This window comes from Stylophora pistillata, chromosome 3 (assembly GCF_964205215.1).
Source record: "Stylophora pistillata chromosome 3, jaStyPist1.2, whole genome shotgun sequence".
Taxonomy (NCBI): domain Eukaryota; kingdom Metazoa; phylum Cnidaria; class Anthozoa; order Scleractinia; family Pocilloporidae; genus Stylophora; species Stylophora pistillata.
In genome coordinates, this window is record NC_142521.1 from 16,168,132 (window position 1) to 16,180,555 (window position 12,424).

The following is a 12,424-nucleotide window of genomic DNA, read 5'->3' on the forward strand; positions in this document are numbered from 1 at the left end:
CATAGAAGTAGCCATGACAACGGCTTTTACCAAATTAGATACTCCAAACGAAACGCTTGGCTGTGCACCCTGAGGGACCACGCCTTGCTCTTCAGTTTTTATTTATTGCGCCCATGCACTTAGTTGACGAAATCTATTTTTAATGACACAATTAAGCTTCATGAAAAGTTATCGAAGGCACAGTTTAAATTGGAAGGAAACTGTCAAACCTCACAAATGGTCGTCTAGAGAAGGACGAAAAAGAAGCGAGGTTAATTAAAAATGTCAATTTTTGCTATTTCGTCGCAATTGCAATGAAAACAACCCAACTGATTAATTAATACAGGAATGGTGACAATTGTAATTATCAAACAACAAACATATGAAATACATATATATGAACTGCGGTTATGAAACGTATATGTGCACGATCCTTCGCAGTACTTATCTTTGCGACCATTTTGTCTCAAAGATCTCAATCGACGCGGAATTTTGCTCTGAAAACTCTGTTTGTTTAAACTCTTGAATCATTTTTTTACAAAGTACGTCTTATGTTTGTGCAAGTTCGTAGTTATACCTAAATTATATTAAAAAACATTTCATGTTTGGATGTTTGACATGCCAAGAATAAATTGCCATTTGCATGCTAATTTAGCCTCAAGTGAAAAGGGAACGTCCAAAATGCCCATGAATCGAGTCTTTATATCTAGTGACCTTCTCGTAGATTCTCTTAACGGTGCAAAGTTCCCCTGCTATCTAACGAAACTGCGATCAATGAAATCCTTGATCCTCTGAACTCCGGACGGAAAGCCGAATGGAACGACAACGACAAAGACGTCAATAACAAAGATGTCTGAACTCACCAGCGGTCACGATCAAACTATAGATAAAAGCACGCACGGCTAGGACAAACACTTGATCTCTGATATTTTTTCAAATTGTTAGTTGCAGGCAAAAAGAGTCAATTGAAGCGTATGTATTACGTAAACTAACTGCATGAAACATATGCAAAGAAAACGAAATCATAACATTTACGTCGGTTGCAAGAAAAGTTTTAGCTATCGCATTTCGATATTCAACGATATTTCTTTTACCATTACCTATCCATAAGGGAAAATTATAAAATATCTTAATACTATTTTTTACCTCAAATCTTGGAGTTTTTGATAGAATTGGTAGCGCTTGCTTGGATTGGAACTCTGGTTGGCGTTGAAAGCGTGGAACGTTGGAAGTGAGTGACTCGGGCTCTTAATATATAGCGTCACAAGTGAACTCACGAACGGAAATACGGTTCAAAGCGCTTAGCTGCCTCTCAAGAATTTGCCAAGATCAAGTAACAAAAGTATTGTGTAGAAAACCGCCACAATTATTCCGCTGTCCAATTCCAGCAGCCTATATACGTAAACTGATCGGAAGTTGTAGCTACTTACATCCCGAGAGCATATATTCGAGGTTATTATTTCACACCTGATTTCATCCACAAAGTTTTACGAAGAATAATTAAAAACCAACAGAAATCATAATTCAAAAAGACAGTTTTTGTAGCAAATGCGTGGTCACTACTTCTTCCGTACAGTTGAGGAAGCCGGAAGTCTTCCGAATTGCGCAAAGAAACAGAGCTCAACAATGCCCATTGTCAACAGCGAAGTACGATTGAGCTTGTTTATTTCCTTGGATGTTACCTAACCCACTCAAGGGCATCCTTGACCCAAATAAAACTAAAGCCTTTCTTCTTGATTTATTCATACATCTCGGAATAACGTAAATCTTTTTTGTCTGCATGACTCCAGTTAAACGACTTCCGTTCGACGCGATAATTTGATCATAAAAATTCTCCACAGCCTTCAGGTTTCAACTCTAATCTTGGTTGAAGGTCAATATTGGTGTCACGTACTTCCATCACAGGTTTGTTTTCATCCTCGACGTGTTAACTTGATGATAACTCCTTCGTTCGACGCGACAACACGATCATCACAGCTTTCAGGTTTCAACCCTGATCTTGTCACGTACTTCTTCCATCATAGGTTTGTTTTCATCATCGACATGTTATGTAAATACAAACATATTTTTATTGCCTGGATCGTTTATAAGAAATTTTTTGAACACAGATTTTGATTTCCTTTGGAGAGATTGAAAGAGTTCCGTTTCTAACGTTACTAAGCCGGAGTGTTTCTTAATTCTCAGTTTCTCCCAGATAATTGTTACAATTTTGTCCTGTTTAAATCATCACGTAAATATTCAAAACGTAAATCCTTCTATTAGCTTCTTCGATTTTGTCAAATTTGTGTGGTGAATTACTGAAAACGCTTTTTAAAAGATAGTTTTAGGCTGATCCACTTGGTACTAAATGAAATTACGAAGAATTTTAATAACAAGTTCAAGCATTTTGGATATTCAGTCTGTTTTCACCGTATCTAGCCGTGCTCGTAACTCAGGAAGTTGTTGTGAGATACATAAAATACTCTCGTCAGATGGCCTTACGTACAGTTTACCGCAGTCTGCTGCTACTAAAGAAAGACGGTCGTGTCGGAATCTGTAGGGCTCAAATGCTCGGTAAACAATCTCAAGTGATCAGAAACCAACCACTCACGCAACCCTTCCGATAGTTTGTCATGTAAATGGAGAGGAAATTGGAATACGTGTTTTTTTTGTTGATCCTAGTCCAAATCGTTTTGTTACCAACACTTCGAAATTTCAATCCACTGGCATACTAAATCCATTCTAAATATTTATTTGATAGACTGTGGCCGGCTTAACCCTTTACACTCAAATATCATGATCAGCATGCTTATTTCCACACTCTTCAATATTTTGCTTCCTTTGTTAACGAGGAGAATGGTTTAAACAATTAAACAATTAAAGCTTCGAAATTTAGTCTCATATGTTAACGAACAACTGAGCCGTATAACCGTAAGGACAATGTAGATGCTGGTCTCTCTTAGGGCTTGAAGGTTTAACAAACCTAAATGAGCTCTTTGATCAGACTTCATGATTAGTAGCACTATCAACATGTTCACCGTAATAAACGTTTAGCTTTATCACAACGAAAATCAATCGGTGGCAATGGTTTTGTTTTTAATAGGAAAACAATTAGTTGTCATTAATTCGTGGGTGTCTGGGAACAAGGGATAAGTGATTGCTGTCGAGGAAACACAAATGACAGAGAAATCGTGACTGAGGGTAATAGAGGGGACGGAGAAACGGTTAATCAAATTTCATTGCCACTCCTTGCGAACTGCCATAGCCTTGGGGTTTGCCTGAGCTCTTTTGCATAAAATTATGTCTTATTCAACCTTATTCATCCTTACTGCTTTCTGGACCTTTTGAGAAATGTTATTTTGCTTTATATTTCGCGAGAGACAACACCGAATATCATGACGTGACTGAAGAATATCTACAGGGGGTTGCGCAAGATCACTTAACATCCTGTTTTAATAACTGCGCTCTAGTTCATTTTTGTCACAAGACACCTGACAGTATCGGAAATGAAGCGATTCACGTAGTCGTTATGATGTCACAAGTGATAACTTGGACGGCATACACAGGCTTACATAAGGCAAAGCTGTCAACTTGAATTTTTCCTCGCGGTTAGAGTGCGCAAGAATTTACATGATATTTTGAAAATCATTATTTAGATCACCACCTCGACCAGCGCTTCTCTCCTTCATTTGCAGAGGTTGAGAGCAGAAAAATGCATTAGCAAAAGAATGTCTCAATCATTAAATTTAAGTCAAACGGAATTAAAAAAAAAATCAAAGACAGTACGAAACAATTCAAAGGGTCCCTATCATAAATTTTAAGAACGGTTTTCTTTCATACCGAAGAAAAAGAGAATTTTTGAATCAAAATCAACCCTCAGTTGGACCTAGGAACTCAGTTGGACCTAGGAACTCTGTTCATGGGTAAATGCGTGTACTTGTCGGCGCGGTACACATTACAACGCGGAAAAATAGAAATGACGTAGATGGCGGTCCATGCACTACCAAGTACTTGCGCGAGAGAAAAAGCGTGGAGCAAGCATCTAAAATGCTGCTCATAGAATAAAATACCTTCTCTTTCCGAAATCATCTTGATCCTGTCTTCAAAAGTAACAACAGATCTTAGTCAACATTCGCTGAATACAAACCTCACCCCGAAATTTTACATTATGATAATTTAAAGTTAGGATTTCAAAAGAAGTAATTGTTTTCATGGTCCTTTGTTACATTGTTGAAAATCAGACGAGGGATTGTCATTTCTTTAAATTGGTCGTTTCGCACATTTGTTTTTTCATCCCTGATTTGCATTAAGACAGCTTATCAAAACTCCAGAGGATTTGTGGAAGGCAAACGAATCGTAAGATCTAGGTGCGATATTTTTCTATCCACAATTTTTTCTGCGCACGTGTTAGCAGCATAAGAGCACTTTCAGAATACCCGCCCACCTCATTTACACGTGTCGGGAAGCTTTGAAGAACGAGGCATAACACAATAGACGCTATTCTTAGTTCATGACATGTAAATGAGTGGCCGGGTCTTCTGAAGTTTAGCCGCAGCGGAGCATAGCTTGTTTTGTGTTTTGTCTGTTTCTTCGCTTGTTTCCTAAACGTTCGGTTATTCGATTTTCTCTTCGCTTCTTCCGGTTTGCATTTGCTCTACCAAAAATTCATTTTCAAAAAGACAACCGACAACAGTAAGGAAATTGCAAAAACAGAGACCTTCGGATTACTAAAAAAGATTAAAAAAAATACTCATTGGAATTAAAGTTCTTGATTCTTCTGCCTTGTTGTTTAAAGTCTAAGGGACACGTTTCATTCCATTTTGGTATTTTGAAAAATATTGGAAAATAAGCGGGCAATTACTTCAGCCGCGTAAATTAATAGCTTGCCCTTGTATTCTTACTCCTAGGAATATTTTCATTTAGTACAGTTGTTCCGGTGATTGTAGAGCCTGATGCACCCGCTCTGATTGGTCGAGAATTGCGTCATACCTTGCTATAACACATCACCCCGCACGAGGAGGTGCCAACTTTAGGGGCGCTAAATTTTAAAATGGCTAAATAATAATAATAATAATAAAATCTTTATTACCGTGTCAATGTATTTAGCTCATAGAGCTAATTGGGGACACCTACTTACTAAATTAATAAAAAAAACTATGTACAGTATCATAATAAGTAACAATACAGCCGATAAACTATGCATTAAAATTTTAAAATATTTAGAAATATCAACAGTGTTCAGATAACATAAAAATACTTGTACCATGCAGATAAAAAAAAAAAAAAAAAAAAAAAAAAAAAAAAAAAAAAAATCACGTGCTGCAAAGATTGCAGCAGTTGCCACTGTCTTCCACTAGGCTGACCAGGTCAACTCTACGGATTCTAGTTTTAAAGATACTAAGGCTTGGTAGTTCACGCATACCATTTTCTAATTTGGACCAAATATATGGTCCTTGATACCTTAGTGTGTGTTTACCATAGCGTATAGTGTTAAATCGTGGTATTTCAAAGTCACTATTCCTAAGGTTATAACGAGTACCCTTTCGAGTAAATATCTCAGATATGTAGCTGGGTACTAGATCGTTCTTTACTTTATACATTAGTGTTGCTATGTCCTGTAAGCGTCTATTATGAAGCGTAGGTAACTTAGCACGCTTAAGAAGTTCCTCATATGTCTCTGTTGTTGTTTTGAAGACCGCACGCAGAGCTCGCTCTTGGATGCGTTCGATTTTGCGCCCATCTGAAGATTTACAAAAGTTCCAGACTAAATGACAGTATGTTAAATGTGGCATTATAGCTGTTTTATACAGTATGAGCTTAGCTTGGCATGGTATTAGGTTACGCAAGCGCATGAGGACTCCTACTTTCTGGCTGGCTTTAGTGCATATTTCGCTAATGTGTTGTGTAAAGTTAAGGTTCTTGTCTATATTTACTCCTAATAGCTTGATTTCTTCAGTTTTCCTTATCACGTCATTGGCGATGGTGAGAACGCTGCCCTTCTTATCTGCATCTATGTTTCTTGGGTTAATCGTAAGAGACTGAAACTTATCTGGATTTGCCAAGAGGAAGTTGTCCCTATACCATAACAGTGCTTGTTGACCCTGAGTCACTAGAGTAGATTCGACTTCTTCATAGGTTTTTCCTGTCACATATAATTGGTGGTCATCAGCATAGAGCGTAAGGTTTGAGTCAGGGATCTGAAATGCCATATCATTTTGGAACATGTTCCAGAGGAGAGGGCCAAATGACGATCCTTGAGGACAACCACGTTCCATAATTCTCCATTCACTCGTGTGGCCATTTATTTTTACTCTGTTTAGCCTGCTATCAAAAAATGATCTAATCAGTTCAAGTGAACTGCTATTAAAACCGTAGGCATCCAGCTTTTTTAGAGTGAGTGGATGGCTTAACGAGTCAAATGCTTTACTCATGTCAGCAGATAATATTGTTACCAGCTCTTTTCTGTCCACTGCAGACCTCCAGTCTTCAATCAACATCAGCAGGGTTGTCTCACAGCTGTGTTGTTTTCTATAAGCTGTCATCCTGTGGTACAGAGCAGGGTCATAATGTCTGGTCACTTGTTTGCTTAGTAAATGTTCAAAAATCTTGTCCACACATATAAGTGAAGTGATTGGACGATAGTTCGATTTGTCTTGTCTGTCTCCCTTTTTAAATACAGGGGTCCATTCGCCTTTCTTCCATTCAGATGGCCACTCGCCTAAGTCAATGCAGTTATTGTAAAGTCTAGTCAGGGATGGTGCAATTCCTTCAGCCACTCCCTTAAAGAGTTTTGGTGGTGCTGTCACATCCCACCCATACGACTTTCTTACATTGAGATTTTTAAGAGCACACTGCACTTCCTCTTTGTTAAATTCTTTGAAATGAAATTTATTCCCCTTGTAACCGCTTTCAATAGCCTTGACACTACTGTGGTTCCTATGATCATTCTCGGTTAGGCTGGTGATATGATTGCCTCCTATATTCGCTGCCACCGTATTAAAATGGCCTGCTAGGAGTTCAGCCACCACAGTTTGGTCTTTCTCGACCTCGCCATCTTCAGTTTTCAAACATATAGCATTGGTGTCTTTTGTCTTTGTACTGATGAATGGCCTGAATGTGTTAAAAAACTCGCTGGGCTTAGTTTTCAGCTCTTCCGATTTTCTATACCAGTAGGCCTTTATTGCCTTTCTACGTTCCCGTGTTGCAATGTTCCTGTATTTTCGTTTGAGCTCAAAGTTTTCAAGAGAGCGATCCTTTGCAAATTGAACTGCAAATTTTCTCTTATCTCTGATGGCTTGCTTCCATTCTGGAGTCATATAGGGTATATCGTTCTCCCTGACTCGTTTCTTTTTAGTAGGTGCGTGTTTATCCACAACGCTCTCAAACAGTCCCTTCCAATAATCATATTGATCGTCCTCGCGTTTTGTCAATGTTAATGTTACCGAGGACGAGATAAACTCCCAATAGTACAAGAAATGCTTTTAAGTTTGACGTAACAAGAAAGACATGTTGAGTTTTAGCGGAAACTGTACGATTACTTTGATAAGATTAATCAAAACAACTTTTTGCAACAGAAAAACGAGTTTCAACAGAATTCGAAATTACTGGAACAATTATTCGCCGAAGGCGAAGTAATGTGAAGTGAATATATGTTGAATAATTACATAGACTTCGTCGTGGGGATTCAATGATATTCACTTCGCCTTCGGCGAGTAATTGTTAAACAATTTTTGACCTCTATTCATTTCACAACACCCCATTAAAAAAATTTCATCATACTTCTATAAGTTGTTTTTTTGTTACAGTAATTCTCACCAGTATTATTCGACTTCTAGCGGAATTGACTATCTTTAACACTAATTTGTCCTTACAACATCATTCCTTAATCACACACTATAAGGTATGAGAATAAAGGAGATGATCACCAATCAAAGGAGCTATTGATTATCACACAAATTATCCGTACCATCACCTTATAAAATGTATGAAAACGTAAATGCCTTCGCTCAGGTCATGTAATGATCAGAGGCTGCTAATTTTGATAGAGTCGAGAAAGTAAAAAGACGTCTGGTTCGTTCTTAAGAGGGTAAACCATGTTTTGAGAATTTCATTCTTAGTTTCAGTTACCGTTCAGCGGTGGGAAACGAACCGGCAAGAGGCCCGTGGCTAGGTGGGCAAATGTTACATTCTCGCGCTGAGTTAAACTTTGCAAACTATAAGAAGGCGAAACATCGTTTTAATGCTACTCTGGTTTACAGATTTACTGTAATTAATGTAGCCGGGGAAATTACAATTCATCGACCCAAAGTTTCGAGGGCCAGTAAAAGAAAGTTGAGATGGTTAGACCAAGTGAATGACTAAACTTATTCGTCTGTCCAGTCCCATGGCGCAGAATGCTTGGACATCGTCAATTATTCATGAGCACTGAAACATGAGATTTGAATTCAATCGCGCCTTGAAAAGCCCAGAATAAGAGAAGAAAGGGCCGAAACTAGCGCAGCAGCGTTAATAAAACTCGCTTTCCCAAAATAGCCAAAAGCAATAAGTGAGATACCCAAGAACGGGTTTTTGAGGAGGAAGGGTTTACCTTTAACTTAAGCTTAAAAATAGGAAGTTTGAGAAAGTATAAGGACTATTCCTGAGCCTTTGAAACTGACGAAAAAAAGGACATTTTTAGTACGAAGGCCGATTTCAAAAGCAATTTTTTAAAAACTCAAACCGGCTTCTAAAAACCCAAGAGAGGGAAATGTAAGATGGAGCTTTCCTGAAACAGAATCCGTTTTAACTTTGAAAAATTAATGAACGACAAGCACTATTTCTCACAGTTCTAAAATTTCCTGTCGGAGTTCCTTTCGAAAATGGTGCGTTTCGAATTCGAATCCATTGTTTTTAGCCCACGCTTGAATAACAATGGCTGTCAAACCAAACAATGGCCTATTCAAGAAAACCACTCATTCATAAAAAAGACAGTTTACCGCGAGTTTTAAAAATGCTCTTCGCGCATCAGCTGCTCTGTACCACTAGACCAAGCGATGATGAATAATCGAAGCAAAATGAGCCCATAGAACCCCCGACCCTATTCTTCTACATGTAGTTCCACCTTTTCTTGAGGAAAGCAATCCAGTATATGTAACTCAAATGAGCGGTGAAGCTGCCTCGGCCTCCCACCTAAGTAACGAATAAGACCTTTAGTTAGGCAGTCGAACTGATCACTACGCAAGTTCATTCTTAACGCAGTGTGGCAGAGTGACTTGAAGTGCTTCATTACTTCCTTTTCATTATGGAAAAATTGTGCGAGTGCTTTTTTCCGACGAAAATCGAATCCTAAACGGGAAATGATAGAATGAACGTGTTTGTTCAGTAAGATTAAAGGAAGAGATGAATCTGTAACGAACGGTTTCAAAATCGAGCACTATTCTAGCTTGTAAGACACGCACGTAATGTGTGACTTTTTTTCTAACAACGGCATAAACAATGACTATTGTTTCTTTGCTCCACCTTGACAAGTTAATAAGCTAAACCCATATTCCCTGAGGAGGAGTGCGCGCGTGATCTTTGACCGGTGATAGCTCTCCAAAATACGTTTCACCGCTAATATCATACAGATCTATAATTTTTTCGCTACTGCAAGTAAATGTCTCAAGAACAATAGACATTCGGTAAGGGCAAAATTACAAAACTCATTTCTCAGAGATACACAAAGATCTTATCATTTTTGAGTACATGTATGGATGGGACGATAGTCTAGTTGAGCGCAGTTCTTGTCTGTTAAACAATTGTTATCCAGCGGAATACGCATGCAGCCTGTATCTCGATATCCCTCTGTAAGAAGGAAAAGAACAGAATGGAGAAATAACGAAAAAGTTCATAATAGATGGGCTTTAATACTGGCCCATTCCATTCGACATCCTCAATTCGCGTTAAGATGGGAACAAAAAAAAACTATTAATTATTGACTCGTGCAAACCTTGACCACTTTAGTGGAAGAGATGCCTGAATTTACCATGTAAAAATAGACAGATCACTTAATGTCATAGGCGAACGGGCATTTGATGAGAAAATGGCTTCTCATTGAAAGTCACCCATTATATTTGCTTTGGATCGCTTGCGACACTCCTCTTAAGTCAAGCATTTTTAATATGTAACAAAGGAAAAAAAAATTTAAACTAAAATATAGCTAGGTTTTTTTTTAACAAGGCGTGAATCACTGACAAGATCTACGCTCATTAGGTTTGGGGATTTTACTTATGATTTTTCTCGGTACATGGCATTTACCACTTGAATTACAACTTCGACTGTATTATTATCATGCACAATCTACATCATTTACATTCTGGATAAGAATAAAAGAAAACCTTTTGCGGAAAATAGTTATAAAATGTCATATGCCAAGTTGACAATTAGGAAAGGTGCAGGTGTTGTAACTAGATTAGGCATTGGCTGCTTTCTATGATCTCGTTATGGTAGTTTGATTTGAAACCTACCCCATGGAGTTGTAATAATGGATTACTAAGGCTGGCGTAAGATTACCAGCGAAGGCAGGTGGAATACTTTGATTATCTCTCTGAATATTAACAACGGGCGGTGCTCTCCTCTTCTTGTACACATATTTCAACTGTAACATGAATTTTTGTAGATTATGGTGAATTTTAAAATTTTTCCCTAGTGACAGAACAATACACACTGGTTTTGTTTATCCTGTATCTTTGTCAGTTTTAGCAATAAAGGATAGAGAGGTGAAAGCTTGGTTTATATCTAAAAAAGTTTGTTGATAACAAGGCGATGATCTTTTGTTATCACTGACAAGACCTGTCACATTAGCGTCTCTCCGACTGACAAATAAGCACAGTTTCATGACTTTTTCCACATAATGCATATCGTAATTTTTAATCTTAGATACTTAGGAGAAACGGAAGGGTTACGCGTTTTTTATTGCTATAGCTGCCTTTATTTTTAATTCGCGTAGTCACGTAGGATATTTTTGGGTGTATCACGAAAGCTATGAATAACCTCTGCGACGAACTGAACCCTTTAACGTCCGATACCGAAAAAACATATTCGTGGTACATTGTCATTTGTATCCTCACTGCATTTCTGTCTCACTCAACAATCATGCTAAACAGTGTCACTCTCTACGCGATGCGGAAAGTTTCTTCGTTGTCAAAACAGCTAAAAACTTTGCTGCTTAACCTTGTTGTTACAGATCTCTGCGTTGGTTTGATCATTCAGCCCTTTTTCATCGCCGTTTTGTTGTTGGGAAATACAGCCATTAGCTGTACACGTTACAGCTTTTTTATCTTTTTCACGGGTCTTCTGTCTTCTGCCTCGTTATTCGGAGTTACGGCTCTCAGTTTGGACAGATTTCTTGCCATCCATCTTCATCTCAGATATCAGCAACTTGTGACTCACAGGCGCGTTGCTGCCGCGGTCATCTTGGTGTGGATCATCAGCGCATTGCTTTCATCCCTTGGTCTGCTGATTCCAAGGAATATTATTTTCGTGACTTTTGCTGCTAAAAACTTTATTTGCATAGTGCTGACGACTGTGGTCTTCGCTAAACTTTTTGCAGTCTTGCAACGCTTTAACCACCAAGTGCAACAACAAATTTCAGCTCGGAACTTTGGTCAAATGGCAAATGAGGCGAGTCTTAGAAACTCTGCCCTGGTGGCCTTGTATATCTATCTCGTGTTTCTCTTTTGTTACGTACCACAGACTGTCCAGTTTGTCGTTTCTGGTGTGGCTACGTCTTGGAGTTACCAATCTAAAACGATTTTCCAGATATTTTCATGGAACTTGGTGTTTCTTAATTCTTCTTTAAACCCTATAATTTTCTGCTGGAAGATGAGGGACATTCGACGTGTTGTTATAAACGTTCTTCGAAGTGTGTATCACAATTGCAAGTTAAGGTAGTCTAATCAAAGCTAAGCAAAAATTGTGCTTTTAGTGTAATGTTTTGCAGTATTACATTCTGTTGATATCAATAACTTAACATCATTTGAGATCTTGGCAATTTCAGATTACGATTTTATCCTTTTCATATTTAAGGAAACGGAGCCATCTTGTTATTCTTCCTAGAAAATTGGCTCCAAGCAGGATGCAAAACCATGGACACATGACATATTTTGTTGTTTAGTGTCATCAATTCAAAATAATTCTGTATTATATTTTCCCTTTGACAAGATTTCCCCGACAATTTTTCCTTTGATAATTTTCTGTAGAAAGGTGAAGATAATAGCGATAATTTTTTAAAATGCTTTCTTAATTCGATCTGTTGTTAAAAGACCAAAACTTTCGGTGGCTTATGTCCATCTTTCCGTGGTCCACAACGGACGTGTTAGTGTATATTTTAAGGATAGTCATAAGGAAAATTTGCAAAAAACAAAATTTTGTAGCGCAGATCGACAAGGTGACCAAAGTCAAGGCCATTTGAAAAGGTCAAATCCTGAATAAATGAAAATTTACTCCA

At 38.1% G+C, this 12,424-nt stretch overlaps 1 protein-coding gene and 1 long non-coding RNA gene across 2 annotated transcripts; one reads left to right on the plus strand and one right to left on the minus strand.

Annotated features, from left to right (window-relative positions):
* Window positions 1–1,711: 1,711 nt before the first annotated feature.
* LOC148734738 (uncharacterized) lies at window positions 1,712–12,424 on the plus strand. Its single transcript, XR_015998428.1, has 2 exons — window positions 1,712–1,884; window positions 11,162–12,424. It is a non-coding gene; the product is annotated as an uncharacterized LOC148734738 (long non-coding RNA).
* Window positions 6,216–7,387, minus strand: LOC148734739 (uncharacterized). Its single transcript, XM_088752111.1, has 2 exons — window positions 6,411–7,387; window positions 6,216–6,282 (listed from the first exon to the last, which is right to left on the minus strand). The coding sequence occupies exons 1-2, from the start codon at window positions 7,272–7,274 to the stop codon at window positions 6,244–6,246; spliced, it is 903 nt and encodes a 300-aa protein (XP_088608237.1). The 5' UTR covers window positions 7,275–7,387; the 3' UTR covers window positions 6,216–6,243.